The sequence below is a fragment of the Zonotrichia leucophrys genome, chromosome 5 (genome assembly GCF_028769735.1).
Source record: "Zonotrichia leucophrys gambelii isolate GWCS_2022_RI chromosome 5, RI_Zleu_2.0, whole genome shotgun sequence".
NCBI lineage: Eukaryota > Metazoa > Chordata > Aves > Passeriformes > Passerellidae > Zonotrichia > Zonotrichia leucophrys.
The window spans coordinates 30,138,710-30,154,823 of NC_088175.1; the positions used below are offsets into that span (position 1 = coordinate 30,138,710).

Here is a 16,114-nt window from a genome sequence, read left to right on the forward strand (position 1 = left end):
GCTACAGTGTGAGGATGTGTCTTTATGAATAAATATCCTGCTAATGCACAGGTGTTGCAGGTGCTTTTTGAATTTGATAGAAGCAAGTGAGGTCCACTGACAGAATAGGCTTCTTGTCAGCTGTCACCTGTAGTGGATAATGTACTTTGAAATTAATTTCATACTCTAGGGCTGGACTGGTATGTGAATTTTGTTAACAAAAATCTAATGGGTTAAACATTTGAGCAGTGCTTCATCTGTATTGAAAGGCTGATTTTTGCACCCCTGCTTTACAGGGTTTGGCTGAAAGTAGTAGGGATGTGGTGTGGATACAGAGAGGCATGTGGGCACCAGATTTCACATGAGTCATCACCAGAGCTGCAATTGAAAGCAGAGAAATGTGCAGTGCATGTCTTGTTGACATATCCATGCTGTTTTTTCTCTTTCACAGGGGAAGCAATACACTTGGGAAGTCTTATTGCTGCACAGGGTTACGTCTTTCCCATCTCAGACCATGTCCTCACCCTTAAGGATGATGGGACGTTCTATCGTTTTCAGGTTGGTGAGCACCCTGATCCCCTTGTGGCCCCTTCTTCTGTCCCTGCAGTGACACTGCTAAAATCACCCACTCTTTACACCTTAGCAGCTATTAGATCTATGAAGCCAGGGATTGAAGCTATTTTTGTAGAGGCCCTAGGAGAGGTTAAGTCCCTTCAAAAAAATTTGCTTTAGAATCCCAAATCACTCTCATCTACCTTCTGACTTAGTTTTTTACATAAATGAATGGCTATGTCTTGTGACTCTTTTTGATACCTGAATTCACAGTTGTTTTACTCAGATTTGAACCAAACCAGGAGAAAGAAGATGGCTTTCAGGTTCTAAGTCTGATGCAGAATTAAGTATGTGCAAAATGGACCAGGGCACACTTAGGAGCTGGACATTCAAGCTTTGGCACAGCAAAAAATTCAAATTTTTGTCATCTCTTGCTTACAGATTGTTGTGGGAGAGGGCAAGCTTAAGGCTTTGGCTCTTCTACAAAGGATGTGTAACTTTGGCAATCCCCTAAACGGGGACATCTCTACCCCTCAATGTTCCTGTGCCTCCAGATGTCCTGAATTTTTTAAGCACCTTGTGCTTGAGTTCCATACCCTGTCCAAAATCAGCCACTGTCAGCTCACTAGATAACTGAGAGCTTGTGTTGCAACAGTTCCTTCTGAACTGATTGTATAACTTTAGAAGAAGCAATAAGTCTAAACTTGGAGTCCTACTGCCTCATCCTGCTGGCTGAATTTGTGTTTTTCTGTTACATTGTCTCAGCCAGCTCCCTTATCTTTCCTGTCACCTCTCTTCTGTTCACCCTCTTGTTCCTCCTTTACATTATTTTACTCTTTTTTAGCTTTTATTTGAAAAGCCAATTCTGCTCTTTGCATCTGATATTGCAGCTGCTCATGCCTACTGCTAATGTGGTATTGTGTTATCATATGTGACAGAAGCAGGGGTAATACTGGTTGTCCATTTACCTGTATTTTTCTCTGTTTTAAAAGAATGGCACTCTAAGAACTTGTCCTATGCAGTTTTCAGGAGCTACATTTCAATATAACTTAATTTCTTTTTATTGTTTTAAGCCTGTGTAAACCATATCATCAAATTGACTGCTTATTGACTTTTCTTTCCCTTGTCTTTTCTTACAATTTTTGTGTATTTTTGCCTGTTTTCATTTCCTCCAACACACCTCCTTAGCTGTTTTCTACAAAAATAACCTGATAGAATCATGTTTCTTTTCCATTACTCTCTTCTTGTTTCTTTTTACCTCAACCTCAGTCCTTCCTTTAAGAGTAGCTCTGTATCTTCTGAAATTCATAAGATACAGGTCAGTAGGAACATTGAACCCTGTATTGTTTAAATCCTCAATGTTTTCTCACTGTACTTTGGTGGAAGGATATTAACTCTGTGTGTTAATGTCCTATTAATCTGTAGCACCACAGCAGTAAAGCAATGTGTAATAAGTAAAGCATCAGTGTTCTGTAATTTATGTGATGACTGCTGTGTCATTTTTCATTCATGTTAAAACTGAAATACAGTCATATATAGCTTGTAGTTAATTGTAGCAACTGCAATATGCAGACCTGGATAGAAGACCAAAGCACTAAGTTTAGCAGGACTTCTGCTTTCAGAATGACTCTAAACAGCTGAGTTCTGACCTCTGCCATATGTTACAACTAAAAAGGAAATTGTCTGCCAGCTACATTGGTAGCTACTCCAGAAAAGCAAGGGGTATGTAGCATATAGATAAGACTACAAGGTTTCTCATGTGCTTAAAAATATATATATATATATTCAGATTGCCTGTGAATTCTTGGGGAAAGAGGAAGTTCTGGGGATAGTGGATAAGATGTCCACATTCAGATGAGCTGGCAACAGTGTCTGAAATTTCATCAGGACGCTGGACATCCTCCACAAGATGTGCTTGCATTACAGCATCTCTATTTACCTGCAGTGAGGACCATTAAAGGTTTTTGCAGCATCCTCACTTTTACTGTAATCTGTAGCAGTGTTTCCCCTGAGGGCAGAATCTGGGTGGTAGATTTTGTGATTCTTCTTTTTGAACTTGTATTGTTTTTCTGCATCTGAATCAGTTTTTATCTCTTAAATTACAAAAATGTATATGTTTCTTCGTAGGCACCATACTTTTGGCCTTCAAACTGCTGGGAACCAGAAAACACAGATTATGGTGAGAGCATGATTGTTGCATTATAGAAAATTAGTTTGTGAGGTAAATAGTTGTCCATCAAATAATTACTGTTGGCCACATACACCCTTCAAGTGCTGAGTTTCTTGTCAGATGGCAGCATCAGAGGCAGATCTGTGCCCATCTCAAATGCACAAACTGAAACCCTGCAGTGTCTCAAGCCCCTGGGAGTTGTAGCCATTGAGCTTGGTGGGGCCAGGATTTTGCCATCCGTTGCCTTCATTCTCCCATAGCCCTGTTCATTTCAGCAGGATTTGTGGCAAGCAGAATACTTGTTCTTGGAAATCTTAAATAATACTAATACTGCTTTTGTGGGAGACTATCCTCTGATCTGTTGCTGAATCCATTATGTGGATCAATAAAACTTACTTCATCTGGGAACTTATCTGACTGATCAATAAACCAGTACATAACTAACAGCGGCCCATAGCTAAAAGTTCTCTGATACATGACATCAGACTTATTTTCTCATTTTTTTAAGATTACTAGATGATGTGGTAAAAGAGAAGACTGAGCATGGTTTATGAGTTAATAAAGTGCAACATAGTGTTTTAAACGTGTAAGTGCCTGCAGACAGGGATAATACATAAAGAAAATATGTCAGTGTTGTTATCTTTAGCTGTCTGCATGCAATATTGCTGTCTCTGCCAGAACTGTGCTGCTTTCACAGTTAAATGATAAAATTAATTGTTGCATCCTGATGTGGCTTTGGAAGAGGAAGTGTATACATGTGTGCAGTCATAAAACGGGAGCTTCTGGAAGTCCTTTATCTCATAATCTAAGATTGGTTTAGAGCTCCTCCCTGAATAATCAGTTTGAGTTTTTTTCTTTCCCATGCAATAATTATTCATCATTATGGATTCTGGAAATCATTTGCTGGGGTGAAGAATTAGCCTGCAATGATGTGTGTCATGTGATAGTTCGTTTGCAGTCCTCATCTGCAGATGAACTAGACTTACATGTTTATGCTAGTGAGCTAATGGTTGAGGAGAAAACACGATGCTGTTTTGTATTTGCAAAAAAGATTTTCAGATATTACAGTCACCCTATATTACTGTGTGAGCTGTGTCTCATATGTATTCTTTAAATACCAGAACAATAATGTGAAGAAGGAGTTTCTGGTTTTTCCTGCAGTATCAGATAAATAATTGGTTTTGGCCGTCAGATTATTAGTCAGTTAGTCAGCACTGCAATGGCGTTGAGTGGGGCAGTACACACCAAAATAAAACCCTCTGTGAGCTGACCCACAGCTGGACAAGCTTCAGCTGCATTAGCTGAGCCTTGTAGTGACAGATTTTCATCTGTCCCAGAAACCTCTAACATATGCTTATAATCAGACTTTGCATATCAGAAGCCTGTACAGATGGAGTCTTCCCAGGAATTAATCCCAAACTAGCAGTAGACCCAAATAAAACTGAAATCCCAGGAGCACTTCATACTTTTTTTATTTGCATGTGTCCACTTACAGGAGAGAGGAACTAACTTGCTAATGGCAGTTCACTGCCTTGCATGAAAAACCACTGTGAGGCAACTGACTTACTTCATTTGGTATCATAAGTGCTTTACAGAAAAAACTGCCCTTGAGATGTGTAAATATAAATGAACTGGTCAGCTCTGGTTACAGTGCATAATACTGGCTCATTATATGAATGTTAAAATTACAGAAACGGCATGGAATAGAATTACATGAGTAGCACTGGTCCTCTATTAAGTTCAGACCTGACCATATACCCAGAGTGTGCTTGGACCTTGTGTTTCAGCCTTGAATGGAAATGGGGTGTGCTTAGCAGATCCAGGTGGGGCTTTCCCAGAAGGCAGCCTGGGACTGGTTTGGTGGTGTGTGCTGGGCTCATCTTGACCCTCAGAATTCCAAACCATATCAGTTTCAGCAGCCTCTGCCTATAGTGAAATGTGACAAGGCTTCTCTTTACCATTTGAAATGTGTAAGAATAAGAGGATGGAGCGTATTAAAAAAGGCTCAGATAATGCTTTTAAGATCTGGCCCATATTTCTGTTTTCACTTCAATATCCTGATTTATTTTTATTTTTTCTTTGCAGAAAAGAAGTGCAGGGATGGTCACTTTGTGGCATGCATATTCCCAAATTGCTTAGGGAACAGATTGCTTATACTATATCTTTTACCAGACCCAGAAGCAATTGTGCCTTTCGTGGATATCTTTTTAGGTCCTGGCATCTGCTCCCAGTACTTTTAAATGAGATATCTCAGATGTTTAGGGCCTCTGAGATTAGTCGTAAGCAATGTCAGCTGGGTGTCCAGCCCTCTCATTCCTTGACTCATGTTGCTTTCTGATGAAAACAAACTGTCTATAGAATACTTTTTTCCTTCTTTTTTTTAGCTCTAGTACTAATAATCTCTCTGTAATTGTTTTCCATTCTGTTTCTCCCTTTAGCCATCTATCTTTGCAAACGGACCATGCAGAACAAAGCTAGGCTGGAGCTGGCGGATTATGAAGCCGTAGGTACACTGCTGCTAGAGTTTAAAGCTGGGGGATGCAGGGATAGCTTTGCCAACTGAATGCTGCCATTCTGTGCTTTGGGGTCAGCCTTTACTGTATCTTTTTCTTAGTTGTCAGTACTGTGTGAAGGCTGATATGAAGACAACATCAGGAACAAGATTGATGAATGTCCCTGACTTTTCTGTGTCCCACATTAAAGCATCTGCTGTATAATGAACCTTTCAAGACTGGAGCAAATTTCACAGAAGTTTCGCTTGGTGTCCTGTTTTGAGTTAGGAAATCTTAGTTTATATAGGAGATTTTGGCACAGGAAAATGATACAGTTTCAGGTGTACCACTGGGCAATTAAATTGTTAATGACACATTTTGTTACAAAAGTTCTCAGATATTAGACTGGGAACATTTTCTATATGTCATATGAAAAATATCACTGAACTTTATTTAGAGCACGTTTTCTGATCTGGAATTACTATCAATAAAAACATCTCAAACTTTGTTGTCGGACTGCAGGGTGGAGAGGAGTGGGAAGATGAAGGCAGGAGGGGCAGGGCTGAGTATTTCTTTGAATACCAGCAGTGTAGTGCTCTGAGCAACTAAACGTTTCTTTCTGTCATGTTGGCTTTCTTCTGTTTACTGGCTCAACAGTGTAGTAGCAGAATTTTATACATGGAGTTTTTTGTTAGAGGGTTTGTTTGCAAAGTTGGACTTACATGGTCATGGTTATTCCAATGAAAACATCTATGTTGCAGATATTTTAGAGTGGGATTTTTTGGGGTTTTTTTTCCAAGACTGAAGTTTTTCCTTCTTCCTTACCTTCTACATTTTGGAACATTTGTGCACATGGAGAGATCTGCCATTTGGTCGAGTGCAGAGCATGCAACAATTGCCACTTACCTAGTTCGCCCTGGAAATGCATTCCGACTTCCCAAGAGTTCTAATCTCAAACAAGCACAAAGGAAGGAATATAACAACCTGCATGCACTTACATGTCCTTTTGCTGAGTTTTTTCTTCTGCATATTGTTGATTTCATTATTAAAACATTAAAATTGCTCACATCCAACCAATTAAGTGTAAGTACTCCAAAGATCCACCATAAAGCCACAAAAGGCTGTTCAGCGGCGCACACACTCCCACACACATGCAGTCAGGCTTTGGCTAAGTACTTTTGCACATTGTTGCCTACTGAGAGTAGCAATGTTCCAGTGATGGTAAATAATTAGATCTTGGCAGTATCTCATTTTTCTTGTGAATATTGCATTGCACAATTAGAGGTTACTTCTGCATTCAAACTTTGTTCTCTTAATTAGAGACGTTCAGATAAGAATGGCACCAACTCTTTCTAAGCATTATGGGAGCTGAAGCAGATCCAGCAAGGGACGTAAGCTCAGCACAAATGAGAGAAATAGGTTTGCAGGAGTGAGAAGCAGTGCTTCTCATACCTTTGGAGATGCAGCATGAGAATGCTTCTCCATAGATATCAGCAGTGACCTGGAGCTTCAAGAGAATGGAATTTCATTTTTAGGTTCTGCTTGCAGCATTTACAGACAGTCCCCCAGCCCACATTTACGTTGATTATATGATTGAGCTTGTATAGTTGCATTCAGGTTTTTTATAACTGGTCAAACATAAGCACAATTCAAATATAGCTTCTGTTGGTGATGTTTCATTGGCTTCAGCATATTTACACCAGAGGGCACATGTGAACATAATTTAAAATAAAATAAAAATAATGAAAAAAATACCCACAAGAATTTGTGTTGCAGATAATTACAAGTTGTTGTTCTTTGTAGCCACAGTTAAGGAAATCATCACATTCAGTACAGCTGTAAATAATTTGTTTAACTGCTTTCCTCCATATGTACAGACTGAAGCTGTTACATGGAGTTGGTGGTAAAAGGGCCAAGTTTTATGCCTTTAAACTCTTTGTTATACAAGAGTTTAAAGTAACTAGAAGGAAGATTTCTTCTTGTATTGAAATGCATGTGCCTGAAAAAGTTTATTGAAGTATAGGTGATAAGTGTAAAGAGAACAAGAATAGAACTACAAGTGTTTGTTTTCAATGTAAATTTGAAACAGTTAAACCAGCTGTAATGGAGAAAAGTGTCCTGTTAATTGTCTCGAAGTTCTCCTTTCTTGGGGGGGAGTGTGGAAATGCAACTTCAGGGTGCAATTTAAGCCTGAAATTCCAGCCATATTCTGAGTTCAGCCTCAAGCTGTGATGAAGCCATATCCACATCCAAATGTTCCGATCCCTACACTCCCTGGAATGGGTCTGGACCAGAGCTGTTACTTCAGGTGTAGAGCAAAACTGCGTCTGGAGCCATTCTTTGCAGTAACTGTGTTCATTGTTCAGACAAACAAGCTATTTCCTTTTGTGAATCATCCTGGCAATCCCCAGCCTTCAATGCTGTGCAGCTGCATAATGCTCTCAGCAGTGATCAGGACTGAGCAAAGCAGGGGACCTCAGGCTTTGCACCTTCACAAAAGCCTGAAGAGAAGAGAACAGTGCAGAGGGGAGGGAAAGTGAGGATGAGAGGGAAACGTGCAGCTGGCAGCCATCTGCTATCAGAAATGAAAGTCATCAGCTTCACAAAGCTTCTCAGTGTTATCTTTTGGGAACAAGTCCATAATTTTTTTCATACTAGAGCTCAAGCTGTCTTCATCACACTCCATTACTTATCCCTGGCAGGTCCCTTTGGGTTGCAGCCCAAAAAGATGTGTTACAGCCTTGCTTTGCCTGCACTATAGTTCACCTGAAACCAACACTGACTTCCATGTCTTTAGTTTCTCAGTTAAAAAAAATAAAAAAGAATAAAATAAATATGCACCATGCTAAATGTACTCTCAAGCAATTGTTTAATTACAGAAATTAGTTGTTCTTACTGTTTTCATCTTTTGACAGGAAAACTTAGCAAGACTTCAGAGAGCATTTGCAAGAAAGTGGGAATTCATCTTCATGCAAGCAGAGGCCCAAGTGAAGTGAGTAATCCTGGAGCACTGAATTGCACAAGTATTTAGAGCTGTGAAGGGATGGGGATTCTAAACAGATAAAACTTCTTTGTCAAAATTTTTACTGGGACTAAGCTCAGAAGGTGTTGGTGAATTTTAATCACTGGCAGACTAGAAACAGTAGAGAGCCAATTCTGAAGATCTGTGCCAGAAACTGAAAGATGGGTTTAATTATCTGCACATGGAAACACTGGTCTGGAGCTCCTAAGCCTGTATTCACCATGGGACCTTGGGTAATTTGCAAGCCCATTGTGCTTCTACAGTTGTGAAGTATTTTTGTTTTGTATGAATGGAAAGAACAGAATATTTTCATCTGTCTGTGTTACTCTATGCTTGCAGAGTATTTCTGAGTCTAAAAATACTGTCACTTCCATGTGATTATAAGGGTGGTATTTACAACAGGTATTTCTTCTCATCTTCCCTTGTGAAAGCAGTGTGAAGCTTCTTTATATTTTGAGTGTGTTTTCAATACTGCTGTTAAATGGATATGGTCTAGGATTTGTGTACTATTGTCTGCAAACTAATACCTAAACCCTGAGTGTCTATTTTGTGCCTGCCATTGTCATTTATAAAATGGAAAGATTGGTGAAGGTGACACATGAGAACACCAGTACTGAAAAGGTTCCATTGGAAAGAATTTGCACTTTCAGCATTAGATGCTAAAAAGTTACTGAATATAATTTCTTGAAGGTGTATGTCTTGAGGTATATGTCTCTTTGATTAACCCTTTGGAATTTTGATAAATTCTTTGCTTAATAACATTGCAATTATGTACCATTTAAATATATGGTAATTATCTTTTAATCTGCAGGGTAATTAAGGGATTTTTTTCCAACCAGAATAGCAGTGTTCCATTTGGAAGAGAAAATTAGAACTTAGGATAGCAATTGTGCTTTCAGTTACTTAAAGGCTATTGCCAAGACTAAAAAAAAAAAAGTGTAAGTCAAAACAAAAGTCTGCATTCTATCTAAAACAGATAATTATCACCTAAGAAATAAATGTAAATATCAGACTCATTGTGATCACTGTTGGTTATTCATCTTTTCTTCATTCTGTTTTCTTTGAGGCATAAGCATGAACTGGCCACTATCAACTTTTTTGCTGGCTAGTTTCAGCTTCTTGGTCCACAGTTCATGTGATGGTTCAGTCTTCAGATTTCCAGAAAGGCAGGGATGGAATTCACATTGTAATTCACATTAACTAAAAGTTTAACTAGAGAAGGGAGGAAAAACATAAAAAATACCTGAAAACATTCCTCCTGCTTACCAAGTTTGCTTTGTTTTCCATGTTTTTGTTTGCACACAGGATTCCCATTGCTATATCCACATTGCTTCAAAAATTCCAGCCATAAAGCATCTAACTGCATTGGGTCTTCATAGTTTAAAATGTGAAATACTGAGTTATCTGTAAGTCTGGAGATAGAAGCTGACAATCTGGGTTGAGCACAAAGTGTCAATGAAGAGAATTCATGAAGCCTCCAGAGAGTCCCTTCAATTTGTGTGTGCTGTAAGATTGGAATAGGCTTCGCCTTCCGCCTTGGCCAGGTGTGAAGGACTCATTCAGAAAAGTAGTTTTGGGCTGGGTGTCCTCAGCACAGTACAGCAGGGACAGAGCTTGTGCCAGAGTTTGTTTCTCATCTCTGCCTTGCAAGGGGAAAATCAGCTAGTGATGCCAAACTGTGGAGAATTTTGAGAATTTTGCCCTTTTCTGGGGAGGGCTGCTCATAAACTTCAGTTTTTCTTCCCTGATTCCTATCCTCTTGGTACATTTCTAGCACAGACTTAGCCAAGGGGCACTGCCCCTCAAAAACAAAAACAGATGAGAGAGAACCTGGTAGTCAGAAATCACAGCTGGCCTGTGTTTTCTTTCCTAACTGCTTTGATTCTCCTGGTGGCAGCCAGTGGGAACCCAGCACAGGGAAACAGAGCTTTACTCAGCCATACTCTGAAGTGGAGGCATGGAGGTTGTTCCTCCTTCCATGTGCTTCTTCCCATCCCTCTGCAGGTAGATCTTGCAAGCTGGTGCTGACTTTGTGCTCATGTGTAAAGCTGAGTGAGGTTCCAGATGTCACTTGCTCACTGCTGCCAAGAATTGCTTTGAACAACCTCTGGTGGCCTTTGGGCTGTGTGATTTCAGTGACTTGGTCCACTGGCCGCATCAGGGCTGGAATTACAGAGTTCCTGTTGTGCCAGCCCAGTCATGTCTCTCTGGGGTGGGTGCTGGTGTGTAGGGGCCATGCAGCAAGCTCGCCTTTGGTCACCTGTGCTGTTACCCCTTGCTCTGCCAGCATGGGGGCACACCGACAGAGGCAGTGTTTGAGTTGAAAGCTCTAAGGAGGATTGGCCACAAGTGCTGCCCATGCTGTTGCTGCTGGAAATGTCTGGGATAGATGCTCCTTTGCAATCTGTATTCGTTGAGTGGTGCTGCTGGGGCATTTGGGTGCAATGGATTCTCTGGATGGTGACCTCAGTTCAGCATCAGCCAGGCACCTCACCTGGAGCAAACAGGTCCTGGTGGGTTTCCTGACACAGACAAAACTACAAACTTTCCCAGCCTGTCAAATCAGAGTACAGGATCAGGGTACCAGGAAAGGTTTTACTAGATGAAAAACAGCTGTTAAATTTTTCCACATTAATAGGAAAATTTTTTTGACCCATGTTGGAGTAAACATCAGTGTTATTTTGTTCATGGCATGTGCCCGTGCAAGTGCAACATCATTGTACAAAAAAGTTGATTTCTCAAATTTTTTGTCTGGGGGTTAAGAACCACAGCTAGGAACTATATCAAAGAAGAAAGCATGACTTGTACATTGACTCATACTCACTTATGCTTTTGTTTTCAGAATCGACAGAAAAAAGGATAAAACAGAAAGAAAGATTTTGGACAGCCAGGAAAGAGCATTCTGGGATGTGCACAGGCCTGTGGTAAAACTATTTTTGAATGAAGAGACTTTCCGGGTTTTGACAGGACAAGTTTTATTACTAGTAAATGCTTTATGCACAAAAACACTGCCCTTACAGTCACCACATTGATTTTCCCTGCAGTTCCCAGTGCACCAAGTGTCTGCTAGATTATGTGAGACATTCTGGACTTCTGTAACTATGGAACTGTTGATTTGGAAATATGTGAAAAATACGAACTTTGAAAATTATTTACTGGGCTTATGAAAGAAAAGCAGCTTACTCAGTTTGTCTCAGACTTCCTAGCAAAAGCTCCCCACTGTTGGCTATTTCCTTTTGGTGCCAAAGTTAGGAGTAAGTGGATTGAATGCTGACATAGCATCCTTGGGTATATGCAGTCTCTTGTTTAGCAAGAGTAACACAGACCTCAAGAAAGAGTTTTGGACAAGATCTAATTGTATATTTTATAAAGGTAAGGTAGGATGAAGATTCTTAACAGAGGAATAACACAGTTATCATCTCTTTTCAGCCAGGCTGTGTGAACACCACAGAAATGGACATTAGAAAGTGTCGCCGTATGAAAAACCCACAAAAAGTGAAAAAGGTCAGTTTGAGTTCCTCATTTTGGTTTTTTCTTGTTTGGAGTTAGTTTGGTTCACTGTTTGTATTTTCTTTTCATGTAAATCATACTTGATACCTACTGTATATGAGACTTACCCAAGAGGAGCAAAAAAAAAGTGTTTTGATAATACGAGTTATATTTTGTTCTCCTTGGTGAATTTATTATTTCAGTTTTACCAGCATAGTTGTACTGACTTGATGGGTGATGGGTAGAGCTGAGAAGGGCATTAAGGATCTCTGTGTCCCAAATGGCTGATGGCTCTGCCCTCCCATGAAATTAAATGGAATTGGCAAAAATACCTAGGTCCCTTTTTAAGAAATTATCTGGGCACAGAAAATGAGATGTTTACCTGCCTTAATAATTTCAAAGACTGGATCATTAGTAACTTGGGTGTCTTTGACTTCCAGTAAGTTTGAGCTCTTCTATGTATATGAATTCATAGAATCAATTAGATTGAAGAAAACCACTTAGATCAGTGACTCAAAACCTTAACCTAACCAAGTCCTTCACTAAACCATGTTCCTGTCTTCTAAATAGTTTCAAGAATGGTGACACAACAACTTCTTTGGGCAGCCTTGTTCCAGTGCTTGATAACCATTCCAGAGAAGAATTCTTTCCTAATATCTAAGCCTCTCTTGGCACAGCTTCAGGCTGTTTCTTCTTATCACCTGTTATGTTTTTGGACAGAACACTGGACTTCTGAACTTACATAAGTAGTTAAACTGCAGCAGAGCTATTCACATGTCTATTAGAAACTTTACTGAAAAGCAAAAGCACTAAATGAAAGGGCAAATGGTATTACTTTCAGTGCAGGTGTCTGTCCTGAAAATGAATGGCTACAGGTCTGTCTCCAGGTTTCTGTTTAGAGAAGTTCATGTGACCTATTGACTTGACCTGGTTAAGCACTTTCTTCAATATGTAGTTTTACATCAAGAAATTAAATCAAGTGAAAGACAGTGGCATAGAATTAGGTTCTAGTATTTTCTTTTACTACTTGGTTCACCCCAGTGACAGCTCCCAGTGTTCATCCTGCAAGTGTTAGTGCACACAGCCTTCAGAGCTCCTAAAAATTATCATCTGCATTTAGCCATTTAAAACAAACTCTTCTCTTAACACACCTACAGGCCTTCCAAGTGCAGGCATCAGCAAGAATGGTCTCATCTGTAAATATTGCTTGGGGCTGAATAATTACCTGTGTGGATATAAACAGTAGGAAATTGCTGGCTTATTACCTTACTGCTTTGAGTACTGCACCATTCCTCATTGTGTAACAGAAAAATGCTGTAACCCTTTGGTTTGTTCCTTGGTTCCTCACAGTCAGTGTATGGGGTTACAGAGGAGTCTCAGCCCCAAAGCCCCGTACACCTGCCCTCCCAACCGGTGCGCAAAACAACAAAAGAGGATTTCCGGAAGCAGGTGAGTAGGTGGCTGTATGGCAACTCTTCTGAGAACTGCTCCCAGAAAAAAGCCTAGAAAGGTATTGAGATACCAGCAAAAGCAGTTCTATGCTTTACGTGTCCTTGATCCTCACATACTTATCCTTAATTCTCACTTATATTAAGTGTTATAAGTATTCATTGAGCAGTGTGGTTGTATGGTGATACATATTATGAGTGACTCTGACCTTTGAAACTACTTTTATTGTCTGTGGACCAGACACAGGCAATAAGGCAATAATTCCAGTTCACTGAGGATGTCTGAAAAGTGGATAGTGACAAAGGCAGTGTAGGTGGGCACAGGCTTGGGATGAGTGGTGAGGAAAGGCGTCGTTCAGTGCATGACTGTTAGACTGTACAGTCAGAGCTTTTAGGAAACTAGGAAAAAGTTATTTGGACAATCATGCCAAGGAATGACCAGCCAACTCACACATCCTTGCACTGGCATGAAGAGCTGTCTCTCAAAATTACTTTGATGCAATAAGCAGCCCTCACTGAAAGACAAACAGGAATCACTGGATCAGCATTTTACTAATGCATCTTTAAACAAGTTTCTTAGGCAATCAGTTTTTGGGTGGTCTTCTGAGCTAAGCCTGGATGCTACATTTCTTGAGCTTTTTTATCATAGGTTGAAGAACTGATTCATAGCAGAATGAAAGTGTGCTGTAAAATGTTACTGTTCTTGTGATGCCAGTCAGTAAGAGGAATGGGAGAGGAGAGTGTGTTCGTAAAAAGGAGATCATATTGTACCCTGAGTAGTCTAGGAACCTTGGCCCCAAATATGTGTCTTTTCTACTTTCAGTTATGTCTTCTGAAGCTTCCCCTAGGGCTTTGCCTTTGGCAAGGGAGCCTGCTATTGGAAGCAGTTAATAAGCTTCTGATTCCTAGGGAAGGGTCCCATTTCCTTCTGAATTACTTTCAAGCCTTTTGGAAAGAGAAATCAATAGTGTGTTGAGATATTGTCAGTGCATGCTGCAGAACTCATAAATTGTTAATGTCTTTGTCATCTCTCTCCTCAGATAACTTTTCTAAACATGCAGATAGAGAGACACTGTTTAAAGATGTCCAAAGTAGCAGAAAGGTGAGTGTCCCCATTTTGATGATTTCCCATTCTTTCCTCATCTCCAGTTTGGCATTTCTAGAAACAGATCAGGCAGCAAAGTGCAAAGGCTTGACCCCCTTTCTGTGCATCAATCCTTTCCCCTCCTTGATCAGCTGTGCTGCCTGGCTGCTGACACTCCTGTACTCACTCTTCTGCCACTGAGCAAAAATAGGTGGGAAAGGAGGACCTGTAATCTGCAAAAGAAAAGAAGAATTCATAAAAGAAAAAACCCTTGTGTGACTTGTTTCCCAGCCCTTCACTACCATGTGGTTTATTTTTAGAAAAGTCATTTGTGTCTCAATTTGAAAATACCCTTTTTTCCCCTTTTTGGCCAAATTCTCAGTGCTTATCTCTTGTTAGTCTGGCACAGCTCTGGGAAAGGAGCTGTGTTTGCATTTGTTGTACATGTTGTTCACATCTGTTCCTACTGGGGTTGTAGGACCAGTTCCTGCTCCCACTTACGTGTATATGAAACCCTTAGAGAAGTACTGGCGTTGTATCTGGACTTCTCAAGGCAGTGTTTCAAGGAGTGGATTTCTAAGAGGCAAATCAAGGCACAATTTGACTTGCAGAATATTTTGTTTTGGTAGAAAAGTATGAATAGGTGAAGAATAAGCTCAAATTTAATTGAGTATGACAACTCATTTACTTAGGTATTTGTAAGTTATGCACATTTGCAGGATAGTTACTGAGATGAAGGTAGGGGTAGCCATGCTCTTCAGTGATATCACTTTTAAAGCAAAACTGTGTTAAACACGAACGATAGGATAAGAGCTGGTTCCTTCTAGACAAATAATAGAGGAGTTTTTATTTCAGCAAAACAAAATGGGAATACCCCATGAAATGTGCTTTGCAGTGCCTGCATCTGTAGTTAGCATGCATGTACTAAACCAGGTAAATTAAATGGTGAGAGGCTCCATATAAGTTCTTATTTGCTCATCAAGTTTAGCAATTAAAATGAAAATGTATCCAATTAAAGAGAAATTATTCAGAGGTTCCCTGAAATCCTGCATGCAATACATTGTATGATTAAAATGAGCCCATTTATATTTATGTTTTGGGCTTTTGGATCATTTCAATTAAGAACATATACTTGTACTTTAAAACCAAAAAAGTTATTGTACTGAATTTATTTACAATGACCTTAATATACTGAGACATTAATAATTTTTCTGGTTTGAAAAGTTTTGTTTTGTTTTTTTTTTCTTTTTTAATTGCTCTCAAGTTGGAGGAGAAAATGTTGCTATCAAAACCTTTGCAAAATAATAACCAGGAGAAAAGTGAATAAAATGAGAACAGTCAAATTACAGAATGACAGAATAAGCTGAATTGGAGGGGACCCACCAGGATCATCAAGTCCAACCCCTGGCCCTGCACAGGAGAGAGAGCCCCAAGAATCACACCATGTGCCTGAGAGCATTGACCAAACACTTGAATTCTGGCAGGATTAGTGCCAGGACTGCTACCCTGTGGAGGCTGTTCCAGAGCCCAGACACCCTCTGGGTGAAGAACCTTATATTTCTAAATTATTATTAATAATTATAAAGAATGAAAATCATGATTGTGATCTTTATTTATGAGGAGGTGTTTGGTTATGTGATGACTTTGAATATTGATTTGAATATTGGCAATATTGATTTGAGAGTCCTGCGACTTGATGTGGAGAGTGGTGGGAAGTGCAGCCTGGATGTGGAGCATTGCAGAGCAGGTAGGAGGGAAGCAGAGAAGCTGATGGGTCCAGTGGCTTTGCAGGGTTAGGGACTGGTGAGGAGGAATGAATACGAATGACCTGACTTGCACAATTGCCTGAAAAAACACCTGTGCAGCCTTGAAAGCCCC

The 16,114-nt window shown here is 39.9% G+C and overlaps 1 protein-coding gene across 15 annotated transcripts in view; it reads left to right on the top strand.

Moving 5' to 3' along the window:
• The window catches only part of RGS6 (regulator of G protein signaling 6), a 249,500-nt gene that overhangs the window by 179,413 nt on the left and 53,973 nt on the right, over window positions 1–16,114 (top strand). For 10 of the 15 annotated variants that reach the window (XM_064713750.1, XM_064713752.1, XM_064713751.1 and 7 more), the window contains 8 exons: window positions 431–537; window positions 2,659–2,710; window positions 5,140–5,204; window positions 8,109–8,185; window positions 11,058–11,139; window positions 11,645–11,719; window positions 13,055–13,153; window positions 14,193–14,254. In XM_064713750.1, the coding sequence (XP_064569820.1) occupies window positions 431–537; window positions 2,659–2,710; window positions 5,140–5,204; window positions 8,109–8,185; window positions 11,058–11,139; window positions 11,645–11,719; window positions 13,055–13,153; window positions 14,193–14,254 (619 nt within the window). The remainder of the gene's footprint in view (window positions 1–430; window positions 538–2,658; window positions 2,711–5,139; window positions 5,205–8,108; window positions 8,186–11,057; window positions 11,140–11,644; window positions 11,720–13,054; window positions 13,154–14,192; window positions 14,255–16,114) is intronic. The other 5 variants (XM_064713760.1, XM_064713764.1, XM_064713762.1 and 2 more) reach the window with 1 other exon arrangement.